This window comes from Chaetomium tenue, assembly GCF_020726465.1.
Source record: "Chaetomium tenue strain MPI-SDFR-AT-0079 chromosome Unknown F5144scaffold_6, whole genome shotgun sequence".
Lineage (NCBI taxonomy): Eukaryota > Fungi > Ascomycota > Sordariomycetes > Sordariales > Chaetomiaceae > Chaetomium > Chaetomium tenue.
Genome location: NW_027117334.1, coordinates 1,146,978 through 1,166,704, shown reverse-complemented (window position 1 = coordinate 1,166,704; position 19,727 = coordinate 1,146,978). Strand labels below are relative to the sequence as shown.

Below are 19,727 nucleotides of genomic sequence, written 5' to 3'. Positions count from 1 at the left end.
TTTCATTAGTCTCCAACCGCCCAGCCGAAACGGAGGCCTCCGTAACTTTGTTGTGTTGAAACACTTTCTGACCTGCGACGACTTCAACTACCTACCTACCTACCCCGCCATTCCGACTCCCCGGACTTAGCAACTCCCCCACTTCAAAAGCGCGACCTCATTTACACCTGCCTCGATCACCTTCTTTTCCGCATCATCGTGAAAAGTCCATCTCTCTTTTCAATTCCAAACCTCACCGATTCGATATGGCCGATTTCGAGGCGCCGCCGGGCCCTCCCCCACCCAAGGTACCCGAGGGCTGGGTCGCCCGCTGGAACGATCAGTACAAAGAATGGTAAGGACTGGACACCCGCCATCACCGCACCACTTCCCACCCCACGAATCCTAACCCCCCGCCCTCTCTCCCCAGGTTCTACGTAAACACCTACACCAAAAAGTCCCAATGGGACAAACCCACCGAGCCCGCCCAGCCCCCGCACGACGACCTGGGCGCGCCCCCGGGCTACACTCCCGGCGCGACGCCCGCACCCTCCGACACCAAAGTCAACCCCTACGACAACCCCAACCCCAACCAAGGCGCCGCCGCCTCCTACCTCAACAGCAGCACGCCCGGCGGCTCCAGCCATCACGGCAACGAGGACGAGGACGCCCGCCTCGCCCGCCAGCTGCAGGCCGAGGAGGACGCCCGCGCCCGCGCCTCCCCCTCCTCCTACCAGCAGCAACAGGGCCAGGGCCAGCAAAGCCTTTTCCCGGGCCAGCTGCCGCCGCGCCCGGATGATAAGTCCCGTTCGGGCGGCGGGTTGCTGGGTAAGATCTTTGGTGGGGGGAAGAAGCCGATGGGCGGGGGCAGTGGTGGTGGTCATGGCTTGCCGGGCGGGTTGGGCGGGATTTTGGGTGGGGGTAGTGGTGGTCACCATGGTGGCGGCGGGTATCAGCAGCCGTATGGTGGCGCGCCGGGGGGGTATGGCGCTCCTGGTGGGTACGGTGCGCCTGGGGGATATGGTGCTCCTGGGGGATATGGTCAGCCGCATGGTGGGGGCTACTATCCCCCGCAGCAACACGGCTATCCGCAGCAGGGAGGATACTACCCGCAGCAGCATGGCTATGGGGGCCAGCACGGCGGATATAAGAAGTCCGGTGGCGGCAGCAACATGGGCATGATGGCTGGTGGTGCGGCGTTGGGTGTGGGTGCCGGTCTATTGGGTGGTGCGTTGGTGGCGGATGCGATCCATGACTCGAATGAGGACGCGTACCAGGATGGGTTCCGTGAGTGCATCCCCCCCCCCCCCTTAAAATAAACAGTGTAGTGATGATGGCTAACACCTGGTTGCAGAGGACGGTGCTGATTTCGATGATGGTGGCGGCGGCGATTTTTAAAGGCTGGTGGTTGCGGGAGTTAAGGGCTGAGGATAAGGAGACCAATGGGTTGCTTACGTCGTGGTGTGGCCGTGGGAATTGGGGGTTTACTCTCTCCTAGATGCCAATCTGTTTGATTTTGCTGTTTCTGTATCATGAAATTTGGGGGGAATCTCGACCGGTGGGCATCTGTTCGCTTGTTGACGCCTGCTGATCCTAACGATGGCAACGCACGTACATGATTAATACATCACGATAATCTTGCTCACCTATTCCGGTACATTGACCAGAACCATCTCGTAGATATGGGGAATTGTGCCGGCGTTGGGTATGAGGGGAATGGATAGCGATGTTGGTCTCAAATCACCCTGTTCCCGGCAGCCGCGCGGGAGAGACACACCAGAGCTGTTCGTCGGGAACGTGCAGCAACTCTAATATAGACACTGCTCTCCCTCTCTATATATATACCCGTTCACCCCTCCGTATTCCTACAGCTCCTGCATCGACGCAACTATCTCTTCTTCTTGCCCTCGCTCTTCCCCTTCGCGCCCCCCTCTTCCGCCTTGCTCGATCCTGACCCTGCCAAGAAAGCTGCCATATCAAAGTTGCCCATCGGGTTCGCGTTCTGCCCGGAGGCGGCACCCATGATGCTGTTCATCGGGTTCTCCTTCTGCCGCTCCTCCCACTCGGCGCGCATCTCGGGGTCCACTGCGATGTCGTTAGTGTCAAGCCCCATGTTAGCCCAGTGTGAGGGAGACTTACTGTTCTCCACCAGCTTCGGCATGCCAAAGAACAGCGCCATGCTGACCAACCCGAGCAAGATCATCGGGTTCTTGAAGATGCTCAGCACCGAGACTATGTCCATCGCAGTTAGCAAACCACTCGCCAGACAACACAACCAGAAAGGGGAAGGGCAGTCGGCCAGCCCCCATCATAAAAACTCACAGCTACTCCTCTCCATAAAATACCCCTTCGCCCCCAAAACCCTCACCTCCACCACATGCCCCCCCCCACCGCCATACTCCCCCACAGGCGCGCCCTCCCCCGTATTCCCCCAATCATTCCCCCGAAACGTCTCCCACGCGCGCACCCCCAACCCTCCCGCAGCCCCCGACCCCTTCTTCTTCTTCCCCCCCTCACCCCCCTCAGCAACAGCGACATCCACGCGCAACGGCGCGAACGCGTGGCTCACACAATGCACATCGGCCAGATACGAGCCGGCGCTGACGTTGCGGAAGACAAAGGTGTTGGCGACGGACAGGGGCGCGGACAGGGCGCGGCCGAGGGTGGTCAGCGTGGCGCGTGTCGAGGCCGGGAGGGTGTGCGCGAGGGAGGGGTTCGAGGCGGGGATGCGGAGGGTGAGTGTTGTTGTTTCGTGGTTGTTGTCGTGGTTGGAGTTGGGGTTGGGGGTGGTGGGTTTGGAGGCGGTGGTGAGCGGGGTGAGGGCGCTGAGGAGGGGGAGGAGGAGGAGGGTGTTGAGATGCATTGTTGGTTTGGGTTGGGCGCGCTGAGAGCGCAAGTGGTGGTTTGGGTTGGTGGGAGTGGTGGTGACGGCGGTGATGGTTGATGGAAGTTTGGAAAGCAGCTGCTGGAGGTTTTGGTGACGGAATGCAGGTTACAGGGGGTTGTTACAGGGGTGTGATTGGCGCCAGGAAACGGCGGGTCGCAGGAACTGTTATGCGGTGCGATTCGAACACAATCCCCTTGTAAAGACAACATCGGCCGGTGACGGCAACTTCACAGATTTCAGAGACTGGAATCATTTGAACATTCATTAAAATATCACGCTACATCAGACACATATTAAACAACAACCGGGGCCTCCTCAGCCTTCCTCTCGGGCAGCGACTTGTCGCCATCCTTTGTTGTCACGGCCGCAGCCGCCTTGAACGCCTGGTCAAAGTCGGCAATGATGTCGTCGATGTGCTCCGTGCCGACCGAGATACGGATGAGGTCCTAGGGTTCTGTCAGCATCAAATTCTAAGGAGGAAACCCGCCCGGCATAGTGGATTACTAACCTCGGTCACACCCGAGCTGACCTTCTCCTCGTCGCTAAGCTGCTCGTGGGTGGTGGTCCACGGGTGGATCGCCAGCGTCTTGGAGTCGCCGACGTTGGCCAGGTTCGAGACCAGCTTAAAGCCGTCGACAATCTGGCTGCCGGCCGCGCCGCCGCCCTTGACACCGAAGCTCAACACGCCGCCGAAGCCGCGCTTGAGGTACTTCTTGGCCGTCTCGTGCGACTGGTGGCTCTCGAGGCCGGGGTACGACACCCACGAGACGTACTCGCTCTTCTCGAGGTAGCGCGCCAGAGTCAGCGCGTTCTGGGCGTGCCGCTCGGCGCGCAGCGACAGCGTCTCGAGGCCGATCAGCAGCTGCTGGGCGCCGAAGGGGTTGAGGCAGGGCCCGAGGTCGCGCAGGATCTCGACGCGCACGCGGATGGCGAAGGTGATGGCACCGAAGGTCTCCCAGAACTTGAGCCCGTGGTAGCCCTCCGACGGCTCGACCATTTGGGGGAACCGCTTGGCGTTCTTGCCCCAGTCGAACTTGCCGCTGTCAATCACAACACCAGCGACGGTTGTGCCATGCCCGCCAATCCACTTGGTCGCCGAGTGCACCACGATGTCGGCTCCGTGGTCGATCGGGCGCACAAAGTAGCCACCGGCACCGAAGGTGTTGTCAACCTAAACATCTGTCAGTTCCTGTGATACCAGCCGGCGGAAGATGTTCGCCACCTACCACAACCGGGACGCCAGCGTCGTGGGCGACCTTGGCGATGGCCTCGAACTCGGGGACGTTGTAGCGCGGGTTACCGATGCTCTCGATGTAGACAGCCTTGGTCTTGTCGTCGATGGCGGCCGCAATATCTTCGGGGCTGTCGCCGTTGACGAACTTAGTCGTGATGCCAAAGCGCGAGAAGAGCACCTTAAACTGGTTGTACGTGCCGCCGTAGAGGTTGGATGTCGAGACAATGTTGTCGCCGCTGTGAGCAAGCGCCGCAATGGCCATGAACTGCGCGGCCTGGCCGGAGGAGGCAGCCACCGCAGCGACACCACCCTCGAGAGCGGCGATTCTCTTCTCAAAGACATCGACCGTCGGGCTAAGGATGTCAGTTTCCGCGCTCGGTTCTTGCTCCCATATGGTATCCGCCCGCACTTACTTCATGATCCGGGAGTAGATGTTGCCGAACTCCTTGAGCCCAAAGAGGCGGGCACCATGGGCCGAGTCATTGAAGACGAAGCTCTATTTGTACCCGTCAGCTTTTTTCCTATGGGGGCCATTAAACAGGGCCAGCTCACGGTGGTGGCGTAGATAGGGACAGCCCGGGAGTTGGTGGCCGGGTCGGGCTCTTGCCTTGTCGCAATGTCAGTCTCTCGCTTTTCATCCGGTGTCGGATAGAAGGAATGCCAGCAACAGCAACACGTACCCCGCATGGAGCTGGAGCGTCTCGAATCTCTGGTTAGACATGGCGGCAAGCTTGTCTTTCGACGATGAGGGGTATCAATGGGTATCACAAGTGCAAGTGCAGGAAAACAGCAAAGTTGATTCGGTGTCTGGAGCTCGACAACAAAGAAGGAGTGGGAGAAGATGTGACGAGGACGGAGCAAGCAAGGGACCAGGTCCTAGAATCGGCGACCAAGTCCCCCCTTTTCTATTTCTCCCCTCCTCCTCCCCACGCCTAGCCTCCAAATACCTCACTAGCCGATCGTCAGTGTGTGCTCGTTGTTAAAAACACCTTAGCCATGCCGCGGTTTGTCAATTGTTACAGACCACGCAGCCTGCTAGGGGGGCTCCTGCCCAGTCGCGTGTGTTGAATTGGAGAGAGTGGGGGGTTTCTTAGAGCACGCAATTGCGCCATCGGTTGATGGCGCGGGGCAGTTCCCCACGGTCCCTCCTTCTCCCTCAGGCTGAACGGATGCGCACCCAATCAGCTCCGAGAGCGCCCTGGAGTGCTGAACTACTTCTTTTTGAAGATATTCGCCATCGCGCTGCTTAAAGACGAACCTCCCCCGTCGTTGGCGGAGGGTTGAGGCTAAAAGTTCAGCCCGACCATGAAAAGACCGGTCATCGAAGCTCGACTCACACTGCCTCCGGAAACTCCCTTATAGTCGTGGAGCCTGGAGTACAGATCTATACATTCCCCTCTCCGGCATGATGTGTGACAGATCGGGCTTGGCGTTGAGATGAGGTGATAAATGAAGAAACATCCCACATCCTCGTGCTCTCATCCGACGGTGGCAGCGCGGGGTAGCTTTCTGTTGCCAGCCCCGGGCACCCCCAACGAGGGGTCAGCTCTTTGTCAACCCGTCTCGTGCTATGTGCTCTGTATGCAGATGCATGTAACCCTTTTTGTCGATCATTTGCACTGTTGGGAACGAGTGTGGTTGGGCAGCCGAAAGGGTCGAGTCGAGTAGTGTTTTGGGCAGTCTGCTGTCATTAATGGTCCGCATTGCGAATTATTAGACGTCTTTTTGATACCCACTCGCCTGTGGAGTAGAACGAGCAGAGCAAAAGAGTTAGGTAGCTGACAAGAGTTTTATAATGAAACAACATTCGAAACCCGGTCGATGGTTTCCCGTCCTTTCATCACATCTCCTGGTGGTAGCACTCACTGGCAGTTGCTTTCGCACTTTGTATGAGTTGTAAACCGACATTTATCATATACATTTACTCCTATACCTATGTAAACAATACACCTCCCGAGCACGCTCTACACAGTAAACCTCAAAACGCCTGTCCTTCGTAACTCGCCGTGCCAGAGCAAGCCATCAAGGCCATGCTAACTGACAGCGCCATAAGCCAACTGGCGTCTTGAAACTCGGCACCCCATATAGCCTCGTCCCAGCATTGTCGCACAGCGGCTGCATGAAATCCGAGAACCACAGCCCAAGACCCAACCCGAGCGGCACGAATAGGGTGCTGACTGATCCCTTCCACTACCGACGCAGCGGCCCGGCCCGGCGACCACATTCGTAACCCATCCCATCCCCCATCAAATAAATGTACCCCCGCCCACCATCCAATCATCGCAAACTCATCAGCCAACCCCCTCTTCCTCCCACCCCCCCTCTTCCTCCCTTCGTCCCCCTCAAATAGCCTCCTTCTTCCCCGGCCATGGCATGGCACCCGTACCAGCGGGCCTCCCAGCACCACCCCCACCACCACCAGCAGCACGCCTAACCTTCACCGCCTCCATTACGGTAAGCGCGGCCGACGCCGACCAGACGGCAAAAGAAAACGCGGCGAAAGCGACCGAGGCCTGGGCGGCGTGGCAGACGTCTCCGTGGCAGAACAGCAGCCCGTTGAGGAAAGCGGCGTGCGCCGAGAAGCCGGCCAGGTGGAAGAGTGCGTTGGTGAGGTCGAAGGGGGCGGTTATGTAGGGTTTGGGGACTGGTGGGGAAAAGGGGGGTTAGTAGGGGGGTTGAGAGGTGGGGGGGTTGAGAGGGGGAAAAGAAAAGGGGGGGGCGTACCGCGTGGTAGGAAGCGTGGGAGGAGTTCTATGCAGGCGATCGAGATGAGGGACCAGACGCCGCTGAAGAGGAGGAAGTTGACTTGTGACGGTGACGGGAAGGGGGTCGTGGTCGTGTACCAGTTGGCGACTGTCAAGAGGTTGCCGTGTTAGCTAGGTTCTGCGTCCTATCTGCACCGCGTCGCTCGGCTGGGGGTTTGGTTCTTACCAAAGCCTGATAGGATTATTACCAGGAGAGCAAAGACGCCTTGGGATATCCTGATGAGGAGCATCAAGGGGAACGACATGCTTGTAAGCTTCATGGTGAACTAAGAGATGACGATGCACAGCACAGAAAAATCCAGAGTAAACAAGGTGAAGGGACTAGAATAGAGCAATCGCCAGCCAAGAAGAAACAGAGAGATGGCGGAACGAGAGGTGGGAGCGAAACGAGAGACATTCACCAGAAATGAAGATCGAGCCAGTTCGAAAAAGCGGCAAGCCGACGCGAGCCCTGAATGTCTTCATACTGGTTAATTGGTCTGTGTGACCAATGAAGCCGTCCTGAAACAGAGATCCTCAGGAACTACATTGTGCATAATATGGTGGACGGTCGGCAGAATCAACCGGGCCAATGAAGACGACGCAACGACCAAATTGAGGTCACAGCGCATCGTGAGGTTGGCTTCGACGCCGGCAGTCGCAAATCCGGCGGCTTGGCGTGGGCGTGATCGCTGTCGTGATGGTGGTTTCTAAGTATATCTAAAGGTAGCTCACTTGAAGCTTTCAGTGACAGGTACATAACGGCAGCGCCCCTCGTTTTAGAGTTGATGTTTGGACGATGCGCCTTGGGTCTCTTGCTTCAGAAAGGTAGGGATATAAAACCTCAGGGAGGGGACGAGGCAACATTTGTCGACAACAACTTTCTCAATTACCTTAACGTCGCTCCAACTCCCGTTCCTCGACAAAATAGTAAATCGAAGCCGACCGTAGCGGATTTCACGGACCTAGATACCAGGGTGCCATCAGGTGTGGAAGTGGAATGCCAGGAGTGAACCCGCCAAGTATTTAACACACTTACCGGCAGTACGTTCGCCCCGAGTTTCCTAAATTTCCCGTAAGAAAAGAAACGGTGTTGACAGTTGATTCACATCATCGCAGCCCCTCAGTGGTGTTTGTTCTGTGCAGACTTTCATCGCGGGTTGCTTGGCGTTTCGGGCCAGGCTTTTGGAATCTTCAATCGCTCCTGATACCAGATGGACCGTGCATTCGTGCCAAGCCAGTACCCCAGCGAGCCCAGTAATTGAATCGCGGGGTTAAGGCTCGGCGTCGCGGCCCCACTTAAATTAGATGCATGCGGGTCACCAACCGAGGTCAATCTCTGCCCGAGGCAGCGACCATGAGACTGTGAATGAGTTAGCGCGCTTCACAATTCGCGGTCGTCATCTCCCTGGGCACAGGTAAATACTTTACAACACGCCGATAACCCACTTCCTTATTTTGATTCGGCAATAGAAGATGCCATTCGGCGACGAGTAGGAGGTTGGAGAAGCAAGACAAACATTTTGTGGAAGTTGCGGACAATTGGCAGTTGTTCTCACATGGAATGGTACCTGAAAGAATCATCTAGCTCTAATCGAGTCTCTGTTCAGTTGTCTCACCTTCGCTGTTGCTCCGCACCCCTCGCGCGGTATGGAAACCCCCCGCATGTCGAGCCTTGACAACGCTCTTCGACAAGATCTTTAATCCCCCATTTTCCCCAGGAAAGGGGATGCCTTTTCTGGCTGTCGCCGCATGTCATGCAGGTCGCGTCGCCAGTAACGGAAGTCGCGCCGCGCAAAGGGTGTCCTTGAGAGGCTCGTGAGCGATCCACCCTTCCTCCAGTGGCCCGCTGACGATTGGAAAAACCCGCGTCCTCCACAATCATTGCCCCAACCCCACCCCTGAAGCATGCCAGCCGAGGCTGACCCTCGGTGCAACCGGCCGACAAGGTACGCCGTGTATAACAACATGTCTGATACATTCTACAATATTTTGGTTGAAAACGCAGCTAGGAAAGAAGTAAATGGTTTAATTCGAATAAAAGGGCTTGGAGAGGTTAAACCCAAGTTTTAGTGCCCAATTCCATTTGGTGAGGATGGTTACCTCACGAAGAGCATTGCTGCCTCGTTGGGAGGCAAGTATCCCTTGCCGGGAAACCCCAATTTGGCAACATCGACCGCGTTCAGCTTGGCTTCCTATCCCTGTCGCACTCGGCCCAGGACGCCTCCAGGGCGAGACCATCTGCAGCCGAATGCCGACCCTCCGTTCGAAAAGGGGACGATCTTCCAAACTTTTGGTTTTTGTCTTTCATCTTTATTCATCAGCTCCCTCCCTTAGTATTCACTAGACGAGATCTGTGACGTGACTCGCGCGCGCAGAACTTCCGTCTCCGTCCCCCCTTCGGTCGCCCCGAATTCTTCCTCTCGCTTTGTTTAGCGCTCCTCGTCCGAGCCTCGCATACGATCCTTCTCCCGAAGCTCAACTACCCGGCCCAAACTACCACCGACGCCGCGACCATGGCTCCCACCAAACAAGATACAAAGGCCTACATTCGGACCCTCGCGACGCCCCCGCCCCCCGGTCAACCCTATGCCCTGCCTATCCCTGGCACCGAGCGCCCGAACCGCACCCCGATCTACCGCCATTGGCGCTTCCAAAACGGTCCGTTGCTAGAGACATACGACCCGGCACAAAGGACCGTCCACGACCTTTTCGAGCACGCGGTTGCCCAAAACCCCAAGGCGAGGTGCCTGGGATGGAGACCTTGGAATGCTGCCACCAAGACATTTGAGCCCAAGTACGTCTGGCTGACGTATGCCGAGGTTGCCGAGCGGAGAAAGAACTTCGGCGCCGGTATCGTCGAGCTGCACCACCAGCTTGGTATCAAGGAGGACAAGTATCCCGTGGGCCTGTGGGCGCAGAACCGCCCCGAGTGGCAGATGACCGAGCTGGCGCTGCTCTCGCAGTCGCTATGGCCCGTCTCTCTATATGAGACTCTCGGCCCCGAAACAAGCGAGTATATCATCAACCACAGCGGTCTGACGGCCATCGCCTGCTCGCTGCCGCATATCCCCACCCTACTGAAGATGGCCCCGCGCGTCCCCTCGCTCAAACTCGTCATCTCGCTCGACCCCCTCGACGCCGGCGAGGTACCGGGCCACTCGAAGCGGGAACTGCTGAACGCCACCGCTGCTGCCGCCGGCATCCAGGTCGTCTCTATTACCGAGGTGGAGGCCCTCGGTGCGCGCTCCGGCCGCGCCATGCGCCCTCCCAAGGCCGACGATGTCCTGACCATCAACTACACTTCGGGCACTACGGGCGACCCGAAGGGCGTGCTCATCACGCACAAAAACGGCGTGGCCGGCATCACCGCGGCCCGGTCCAACGAGACCGTCTTCGCCGGCGACGTTCACATCTCGTATCTTCCCTTGGCGCACATCTATGGCCGTATGGCGGACCAAACTGCGCTCGCTGAGGGGGCGAGCATTGGGTATTTCCACGGCGATATCACTACGCTAATCGAGGATATCAAGATCCTGCGGCCGTCGGGTTTCATGTCGGTGCCTCGCCTGTTCAACCGCATCAACTCGGCGATCCAGGCGGCGACCGTCGAGGCCGACGGGTTTAAGGGGACTTTGTCGCGCCGCGTTATCGACGCCAAGAAGGCCAGCATGAAGCTGCCCAACGGCCAGGCCACTAACAAGCACTTCCTGTACGATCGTATCTGGACCCCTAAGGTGCTCAAAGCGGTGGGCCTGCAGAGAACCCGCACCATGGTGAGCGGCAGCGCCCAACTCGACCCGGACGTCCACCAGTTCCTCCGCGCCGCCTTTGGCAATAACTTTGTCCAGGGTTTCGGCATGACCGAGACGTACGCGGTCGGCACCGTCCAGATGCCCGGCGACTTCACCACCGGCAACATCGGGCCCCCATGCCCGTCGGTCGAGCTGTGCATCGAATCCGTGCCCGAGTACGAGTACACGGTCGACGACAAGCCGAACCCGCGCGGTGAGCTGCTGATGCGCGGACCCATCATCTTCCAGGAGTACTTCCGGAACCCAGAGGAGACGGCCAAGGCGATCGAATCCGACGGATGGTTCCACACGGGTGACATCGTCGAGGTTGACAGCATGGGGCGCTTCAAAATCATCGACCGCAAGAAGAACGTGCTCAAGCTCTCCCAGGGCGAGTACATCTCGCCCGAGCGCATCGAGAACGTCTACATGGGCGCCACCAACCTGATTGCCATGGCCTTCGTTCACGGCGACCCCAAGGAGTCGTGCCTCGTCGCCGTCTTCGGCATTGACCCGGTCACCTTCGCCCCCTACGCCGGCAAGATTCTCAAGAAGCCCGTCCCCGCCGACGACAAGGACGCGCTCCGCCAGGCCGCCAACGACCCGCGTGTCAAGACGGCCTTCCTCAAGTTGCTAGAGCAGATCGGCAAGCGCCACAAGTTCAACAGCTTCGAGAAGGTTAAGAACTGCGTCTTTGACATTGAACCGTTCACGATTGAGAATGAGCTGCTGACGCCTACGTATGTCTTTCATCCCTTCTTCCTCTTGCTTACTCCGCTCCTCTTTTCTTCGCTTAAAAAAAGGGAGAGGGGCGGAGAAGGTGTACTTGAGATCATTAAGACCATGATGCTAACATGAGATGAAACAGACTCAAGCTCAAGCGGCCCCAGACCGCCCGTGCCTTCCGGAGCGAGATCGACCGCATGTACGAGGAGATTGCCGCCAACGCGGTCGAGAAGCCCAAGCTCTAATCCATTGTTGTTTGATGCCTATCTACTGGGTGCCTACCTATAAATAAGGGATGGATAAATGGGCGGCATAGCTCGTTGGGTTGGTTTACGTATTCGGAGCGGGAGGGGTTTTGGCTTTTCTGTGATATAGTAGTTCGCGCTGGATTCTGCACTTTGCGGTTTTGTATACAATGGTGTAGAGGGGGGTGTTTATACAAGCGATTATATATTGGCTGGTAGTGTTTGTAAAGCGAAACTAGTACTTAAATACTAAATGGTTGTTGGAATGCAAGTTGTAATATACTGTGCGTTGGTATTGGAGTCTGTTCTAGTCCAGCCTTCTGTTGTCAAAAATTCATTATACGGTGCGGCAAGAATCTACTCCAGTCAGGTATTCTCATCCAGCTCGATCTCCGTAATCTCAAGCAGACATGTGCAAAACGTCGGCCAAAGCACGGCATGCAGGGTCCCGGAGTGTGGACCTGAGTGGGTGGGGCATCAAAGTCTGAGGCTGCTCAGGTACCACCCAATCTGTCTGTACTTGCATGTGATGCGATCCATCTCAAACTGGGAAGGATGGGCAAAGGAAAGAGCGCACATGCCTGCCTGCCGGCTTCTATTGTAAGGCAGTCGTGGATTGAATGACAGTGAATTGTTACAACGGTGGTCGAAAGAAGGAGAATGATGGAATGATAATTCGTCTGAACTATTAGAGCATAATGAGATGAGCGTCGGTTATGATTCGAGAAGGGGTATAGGTGGCTGTTCACGACGTCTGATTCCATGAATGACCTGGCCTTTGCAGCTAAAATACAATGAGTATCATCAATATGTGGCGCGAATACAACAAGCGTAATGGTATTGATTCGTGTGCTGTTGTGGAAGAAACTATGGCAAGGTAATTGTAACGGTCCCAGGAGTATATTGCAACTAACTGGTGACGACTCTACGAGTACACTAAGCTTGAAGAAGAAAAGGAAAGATGAGAGAGTCTGGCAGCTCGTGGGGCTGCTTTATGATCGCGAGCGCGATGGCCCGAGCGCATTGCTAGAATGTTCGGTGCGCTGTGGGGCAACTGGGAATAGCTTCATCCAGGGGTTCGGTGGACCGTGCTTGTACGTGAGCTGGCCGAGGGTTACCGAGGCCCACCTCGGGCACAGCCCGTTACAGTAATAAAATCATTTATAACGAATGGAAAATGGCTAGGATGAAATGCTAGATAGTTATTATGAACTTCTTTTTATTTTATATATTACAAGCTCTGTTACAGACTAAAGGTATGATGAAATTGTTTAGAGATGGCCCAGTCGGAAAGGCAAGGAGACCCTGGTGATAGTGAGATAAAAGAAGGGGAAAGGCAATGTCTGGACTTGTCAGAATCAGTTCTTCTTCTGTGACGAACCTACTTCAGGATCCTATCCTGTTAGGGTTCAGCTTCGTTGAAGGTAATCTCTCTAGGATGCTTAGGTTCGGTGCAGCCAAAAGGTGCACAACAATAGACTTGTCTCAACAGTAGGCTTGCGAGCTTGTAGCGAACTGTAGTTGTGATTGCTAACTGGAGAACTCCCAGAGCTCTCCAGAACGGGTGACTATATACCTATCTAATTCCTGGGTGCTCAGTCTTGTCACGGTTATGGCCGCATGCAGGGTCCCGATGGAGGGCGCGTGGGAAGCGTCCCCAGCCAATCATTAAAGATGGGTCCCGGACCAATCAACAGAGGAACGAGGGGAACGGCTACCGTTCCTGAGGTTCCTCTATAAGGAACGAAAGGAACGACCACCGTTTCTCACGTTCCCAAGGGAAGAGGTACGAAGGTACCTAGGGGCCTAGATAGTATATAGTCACTCGTTCTAGAGAGCTCTGGGAGTTCTCCAGTTAGCAATCACAACTACAGTTCGCTACAAGCTCGCAAGCCTACTGTTGAGACAAGTCTATTGTTGTGCACCTTTTGGCTGCACCGAACCTAAGCATCCTTTGCAAGATTACCTTCACTGAACCCTAACAGGATAGGATCCTAGGCAGGTTCGTCACAAGTCTGCTCAGTCGTCGAGCACACTGAGCACGCTGCTCACCTTGCTCAGTCGTCGAGCACACTGAGCACGCTGCTCACCCTTGCTCAGTTGCTGAGCGTACTGAGCAACTGCTAATTGGTTATACTAACGATTGGCTCGGGGCGTCCCGCGCCCCACTTCATCCGGCACAGTGGTTGTTGTGACGAGCGAGCGAGGAATAGAGGCACAAAGGCTCAAATGATCCCACTCAATTACGTGAATCTAAAGCTAAAGTATCACGGGTGGAATCGCCGTGGTAGGGGATCTCTGGTATATTGTGTGGTTGCACGAGCAACCGAATGTAGGAGGCGCGGCGCGCCCAGGGAAAACCCTGTCTGTGTGGGCCGCGCACAGACCACACTAGCAGGACCCCACTACCAGGGGTCCTGCCCTGCAACCCTGACCCTGACTAACTACAACCCTAACCCGTATATGGAACGGGCTGTGCCCGTGACAATTTTAAACTTAATAATAAGAATAAGAATAAGAAGAATAATAATAATTAATAAAATATATAATTAATTTAAAACTTTTTATCTATCAATAGCTTTGTTTTGATGTTTAGTAAGCTTCTTAGCTGTTTAATTTCTTGGCTTTCGCTTAACTATTACCCCAATTAAACTTCGAATCAACGCCAGCCCCTAATGAAATCTCAGTATGTAAAATAACCTACGCCTGAATCAGTCAATGTATAACGCGTCTCTTCCAATTTATGAGGATTATCTAGCGATATCCGAGGTTCATAATGTTCCAGCATCCTTTGAGATGAGCCCGGCAACCACCACGACCACCACAACTACCACAACCACATTTCCACCTACCCACCTCCAAATTCCACAGATAGCTACTGTATCGCTGGTGACCGAACCGCCTTTGTTAACCAGTCTCTCCAGCCTAGATATCACTTCTGGCGTCCCGGGGGCCCTGCCAAGGGCAGAGCCCGATGCCGACCTCCCGCCATCCAAAAGGGCGAAACTGAGTCCGCTGGATTCCCAACAGCGATTGGTAGCCTGCCTCCAAAGGCAGGTTTTCCCCCATGTTGATAGCCAGGTCGCGACCCTCCCGAAAGATCGGGTGAATACTTTGGCAATCGGAAAGCAAGTACGTATCTTCGCCCACCCCATCATTATACTATGCCTTACCGCCTTTCAAACCCTTACACGTATCCTCTACTTAGGTTGTTGCCCTCTTGACAGGACAAGAGTTTTCCCGAGAGTATAATAAACGTGGTGACGGCACCATCAGCTTGGAGTTTGAAGCGAGGATAGCGGCTCTTGCCGCCTCGCATGTGGAATCGCTTGCCCGTCGACTTGTAAACACAACCCCTCGAATCGAACAAATAACGTGAACGCTAATTCGCACACTGCTTGCTTAGGGTCACCAGCTCGTTCCTTCCCACAATATACCGCCTACACCAACGCCATCGCCATGGCCAGCGACCCCGCCCCAACCCCAAGTTGAATCTCACCAATCCTTCCCAGAGTCCACGCCCGGTTTACAAGTCGAGTTTTACCAACCACCAGCCGCTCCCTCGCCGGTACCAAGATTCTCAACGTCGCCGATTCCGGTTCCTACCATCCCGACACCCGGTAGGAACGGGCATGCCAGGCCAAACGGAACCGCCGCGGTCTCGCTCCCGGCCAATACAGCCATAGCACCTGTCGGGACGCTTACCACCCGGCCTCTTGAACCCCGTATGCGCCTTCCGGCCGGGGAAGCTCCATACACCTCGCCCAAGGTTGTATCGCCCCCGCTACTCGCTATTCGCTCGTCTCCGGTTGCAACTCGAGTACCGCCCCTTCCTGCGTCGGCCCCCCCAATACCCTTGACGCTCCCTCCCCCTGTTCCTCTCCCGCCTGCCACCACCCCAAAGCAGATCGTTCAACGGATACACCGAGGTGCCCCGCAAAACTGGAGGAAAGAAGCCCATGCTTTAGTCTGGCGAGGGAAAGATGTTGCCTTCAATCAAGGCGAATCCAGCCCGACAGTAAGATGGCCCTCCGAGCAGCGACGGCCGTATCTTGCCTCATCACAGAGAACTTCAATGATCGAGGGGGCTCAAGCCTCTATCGAACTTGAGCCGGCTGGTCTTACCGACCCCGTTACGTTCCACGTCGATTTTACAACAGAGGAAATTGGGCACCTCCGAACCCTCACCCGGCGTAGCCTCAAGCTATCCCGGACGAAAGGAAACAAAGACGTGAGGAGAGACCTCTGGAAAGTTCTTAGGAAGAACTCTCGGTTCGTCCCATCGATCCTGGAAATATTTGAGCGGGAGGGCCAGCTTGTTGGGAGGACGAGCGAGGATGTCGGCAACTTTTTCCAGGATTTGATCCATCAGAAGACAAACTCTAAACCTGCTATACTCGCCATCAGGAGAGATGATGGCGACCGACGAGGCGAGCTCATCCGCTCAAGCCGGGTTCATTCCCTCCTCTTCGCAAGGGAAGTGTCGGGCCAGCGACTGGGCGCAACAAGGTCCCAGCGGAACTTCTTCAACGAGTTCCGTCTGTGCCGTGAGGATGCGCTAGAAAAGAAGGCGGAGTGGACGGGATGCGCCGGCGATATCTTCACTATAGTATGGGTTTCGAATGACGGGTTTTTGTGTGGGACCACCGAACACTCGGACGCACACAATCAGCAGTACAATAAACCCGGTAACCTGGTTCTCGGGTCTTGCCCCGATATTACGCTCCGTGCCTACCCAGAGCATCGGATTGTCCGACCGGTGGTCAAGAAAGGGGAAAACTCGACCGATGCTATGCGACAGAGTCAGGATCCGTGGCTCTACTCTTCCGTCGTATCCTCCGACTACGACGCAGTTCACGACAGAGCGTTCACTTGCTCGTTCGATAGAACGGTCAAGATCTGGAAAGTGCAGAAGTCGGGCTCATCGATGAGTCTCTTGGGCGAGTGGAAACACGACGGTAACGTTAACTTCGTTGCTGCTTCCAAACATGAGTCCGGCATGGTCGCTACGGCCGCCGACGTTGCGGCCGACGCAGTCCGTATCTACAGCGTCGATGCTACCAACATCTCGAGAACCCCTTTTCGATCCCACTCGTGCTCTCGCGTTACTGACGAGAGAGGGAATCCCGTGTCTACCGAAAAGTGGGCATATTACCCTGCGACGATGCAGTGGGGGCTTGCACCCAACGTCAGGCACCTTCTGCTGGTTGGTTACTCGCCGAGAAGTCGGACGGGGGATGATAACGATATCCCTGAGCTTCGCCGGGACTCGGGCGAGTTGTGTTTGTGGGATGGCGTTACCGGCGAGAGGTGGCGTGTCACATCGGCCACGACACAGAATGTGTTCGAGGTCTTGTGGCATCCATCGCAGGACTGTTTCATCGCGGCCACGTCGCCGCTGGGCCTCGAACTGGAACCCAGTGTGCGTACGCAGATCAGGATCTTCCGGCCTGCCGATCAGGACGAGTTCGGTGTCAAAGCGTACAGCCCCATCAAAACGCTCGACTGCACAGCGGTTGACATCAACGAATTGACCATCATGTGGGTTTTTTTTTAGCTATTTTTCTTCGCGGTATTTAAAATTAGACCTACTAACCCTTGCTTCTTTTTAGGCCAAATAGTTTCTCGTTCTGCTATATCACAGCTGGCTGTACGGATGGCAACACGTACGTATGGGACACGGCTCGAGGCGACAAACCTATTCACGTCCTTCGGCACGGGCAGCCGATTGAGGAATACCGGGGAGACCGGGAACGGGAAGACGTAGGAGTGAAGTTTTGCGCGTGGGGAACCACCCCAGATCGATTCTACACCGGTTCGTCAGATGGAGTGGTCAAAGTCTGGAACATCCGTTCCCTGAGCAAGCCACTCGTTCGAAACTTGCTCCAAGCCCCGGCGCCCATCACAGCGGGTATGTTCTGCCCGGACAAGACGCGCCTCGTCGTTGGGGACGCTAGTGGCCGCGTCTTCATGTTCTCCATACAAGAGGAAAAGGAGCAGGCCATGTCTTCTACCCAGGTCCCATTGCCAGGCGCAGCGGGTTTTAAAACAATCCAGCGCCCACCAGCCATCACTCCCCATCCAGACCCTCCGGCGCCGACTCACGATGCAGAGGGCCGCCTCATTGTATCGGAATCGGGGCCTATGATAGGCCGAGGCTACCTTAATAGCCTACAGCTCGAACGACATTTCAACCCCACAATTGGCGTTGTACAGGGCCCACGGTACGCCGAGACAGGCCTATTCCGACGAGATATGCATTTTAATGAAGACCCAACCCAGCCGTTGCTTGCGCAGTGGGAGGCTATGCAGCAAGAAGCCTGGGTACCCCCATGGCGGTTCATGAGTAGGCGGCGGGACCAAGGAAATGTACTTAGGCCGTTGAAGGAAGTGCAGAATCTTGAAGAAAGGCATATAAGGAATAAGGCCTTGGATCTTGAGGTTGAAGCCTTGACTATGGAAACCCTGCTTGATCTCGATAGAGATGGGGTTGACTTGGGATTAGCAGATGACTATCTTCTCGAAGAGGAAGAGTGATCTACTATTGGGAGGGACTGTCGTTGTATTGTATGTACCAAACGAGGTGAATTCGAATACCTACTTAATAATTATTGGGGATGTGCTTTTTTTTTCACATTTGAGTAATGTGACGGCAGGTTCTAACCCTAACCCTGACCGCAACCCGAGTGGTGGTCTGTGCGCCTCCCACCTGTGTTTTCCCACAGTTGTGCGAATCCTGTATCTTGTCACGGATATGGCCGCATGCAGTCGGCCGGCGGGGTACGCTGGCAATACCCCGAGCCAATCATTAAGGGGAAACACGTAACCAATGAATGGGCAAGGACCGCGGTGCTCAGAGTGCTCAGGGCCAAGACCCGTGAGCATCATGAGCAACGGTAGATAGACAAGTATATAGTCACTCGTTCTAGAGAGCTCTGGGAGTTCTCCAGTTAGCAATCACAATTACAGTTCGCTACAAGCTCGCAAGCCTACTGTTGAGACAAGTCTATTGTTGTGCACCCTTTGGCTGCACCGAACCTAAGCATCCTCGAGAGATTACCTTCAACGAAGCTGAACCCTAACAGGATAGGATCCTGGAGTAGGTTCGTCACAGGTATAGATGACCATGTCATGTAACGATTCTGAAACGGCTAGAAGGTACATGTTCATAAGGCGCAGCTTTGTAGCCTACTCTAAATGGGCTGAAAACATTGACTTCTACACATTATAGTTTATAGTTTTGTTACTTCAAATGCTAGGAATTTAACCTGGTGCTTTGATCTTTACACAAGTAGGCACCTCCATCATTACGAACGAGACTCAATTGACTCGGGATGAAATGTATTGTTCATTCGTGCTAGACCTAGGCTGGGCCCAAGAGCCGCGGCAATAAAGTTCGATGGCAGTGTAAACACTGTGAACACCCGACCGATCCGCCTAACAAGGTTCCCAAAGCCTAGTAGTTGGGTAAAGAGGTATTCGAGCAGAATATGTACATACGTATATTTGTTCTCACTCTATATTACCCGCTATCTGTAACATGCTGTTGGATAGGTATCCTTCACGTACTCCCCCGAGGTTCCTTCCGCTTCCATCACAAATACAGCGATGGGAGTAAGGGCTTCCAATGCCACCCATACAGTGATAAATGCCCGATGATCGGCCATATGGAACTCAATAAGTTCGGTCCGTTGGTGTCACTTTCGGTCCGAGGCACCGGTCCTCGGGCGGTTCAAACCGAACACCAATCTTCGTTCACTCTCTCATACCTCAGAGAACGAATATCTGCTTAAAAGAACAAGAGTCACAACATTAGATTTTGGTATACGAGAGACGGGATTACCTTCTCGCTTAGTTGCAATTACATAGTTATCTACACATCAAACAAGAGTACCATGCACTTTCACACAGTGGGAAACGGTTTTGATGGCAGCAGGAACACAGTGGTATTCTACGGAGATAGATTCACGCTCAGTGTTCTACCACCGCCATCCGAACCTCGAAGCATCAGTTTCCCCTCCAACGCCAAACCATCGCAACCCACACAACCTGCGCTACATGATGTCGTCCCAAGTCCGTGACGGTCCTCAAGGCAGAAGAAAAACCAAGCAAGAAGAA

General features: G+C 55.1%; 5 protein-coding genes across 5 annotated transcripts; 3 read left to right on the top strand and 2 right to left on the bottom strand.

Annotated features, from left to right (window-relative positions):
* Positions 1–245: 245 nt before the first annotated feature.
* On the top strand, positions 246–1,377 carry F5144DRAFT_550505 (uncharacterized protein; the record flags this gene model as incomplete). Its single annotated transcript, XM_066787642.1, has 3 exons — positions 246–334; positions 410–1,266; positions 1,334–1,377. 3 exons carry the CDS (start codon positions 246–248, stop codon positions 1,375–1,377), a joined length of 990 nt encoding a protein of 329 aa, XP_066639609.1.
* Positions 1,378–1,867: 490 nt separating this feature from the next.
* Positions 1,868–4,821, bottom strand: F5144DRAFT_496455 (Cys/Met metabolism PLP-dependent enzyme-domain-containing protein; the record flags this gene model as incomplete). The annotated part of the gene is made up of 9 exons (XM_066786153.1): positions 1,868–2,064; positions 2,119–2,211; positions 2,302–2,863; positions 3,229–3,312; positions 3,375–4,037; positions 4,093–4,453; positions 4,514–4,596; positions 4,653–4,707; positions 4,781–4,821. The coding sequence occupies 9 exons, from the start codon at positions 4,819–4,821 to the stop codon at positions 1,868–1,870; spliced, it is 2,139 nt and encodes a 712-aa protein (XP_066639608.1).
* A 1,511-nt stretch (positions 4,822–6,332) lies between these two features.
* Positions 6,333–7,378, bottom strand: F5144DRAFT_343605 (membrane-associating domain-containing protein). Its single transcript, XM_066784242.1, has 3 exons — positions 7,032–7,378; positions 6,825–6,953; positions 6,333–6,744 (listed from the first exon to the last, which is right to left on the bottom strand). Exons 1-3 carry the CDS (start codon positions 7,123–7,125, stop codon positions 6,443–6,445), a joined length of 525 nt encoding a protein of 174 aa, XP_066639607.1. The 5' UTR covers positions 7,126–7,378; the 3' UTR covers positions 6,333–6,442.
* A 1,677-nt stretch (positions 7,379–9,055) lies between these two features.
* Positions 9,056–11,878, top strand: F5144DRAFT_538532 (uncharacterized protein). The gene is made up of 2 exons (XM_066787101.1): positions 9,056–11,378; positions 11,507–11,878. Exons 1-2 carry the CDS (start codon positions 9,361–9,363, stop codon positions 11,607–11,609), a joined length of 2,121 nt encoding a protein of 706 aa, XP_066639606.1. The 5' UTR covers positions 9,056–9,360; the 3' UTR covers positions 11,610–11,878.
* A 2,407-nt stretch (positions 11,879–14,285) lies between these two features.
* Positions 14,286–18,209, top strand: F5144DRAFT_538531 (uncharacterized protein). The gene is made up of 4 exons (XM_066787100.1): positions 14,286–14,741; positions 14,818–14,952; positions 15,016–17,150; positions 17,222–18,209. Exons 1-4 carry the CDS (start codon positions 14,328–14,330, stop codon positions 18,144–18,146), a joined length of 3,609 nt encoding a protein of 1,202 aa, XP_066639605.1. The 5' UTR covers positions 14,286–14,327; the 3' UTR covers positions 18,147–18,209.
* Positions 18,210–19,727: the final 1,518 nt, after the last annotated feature.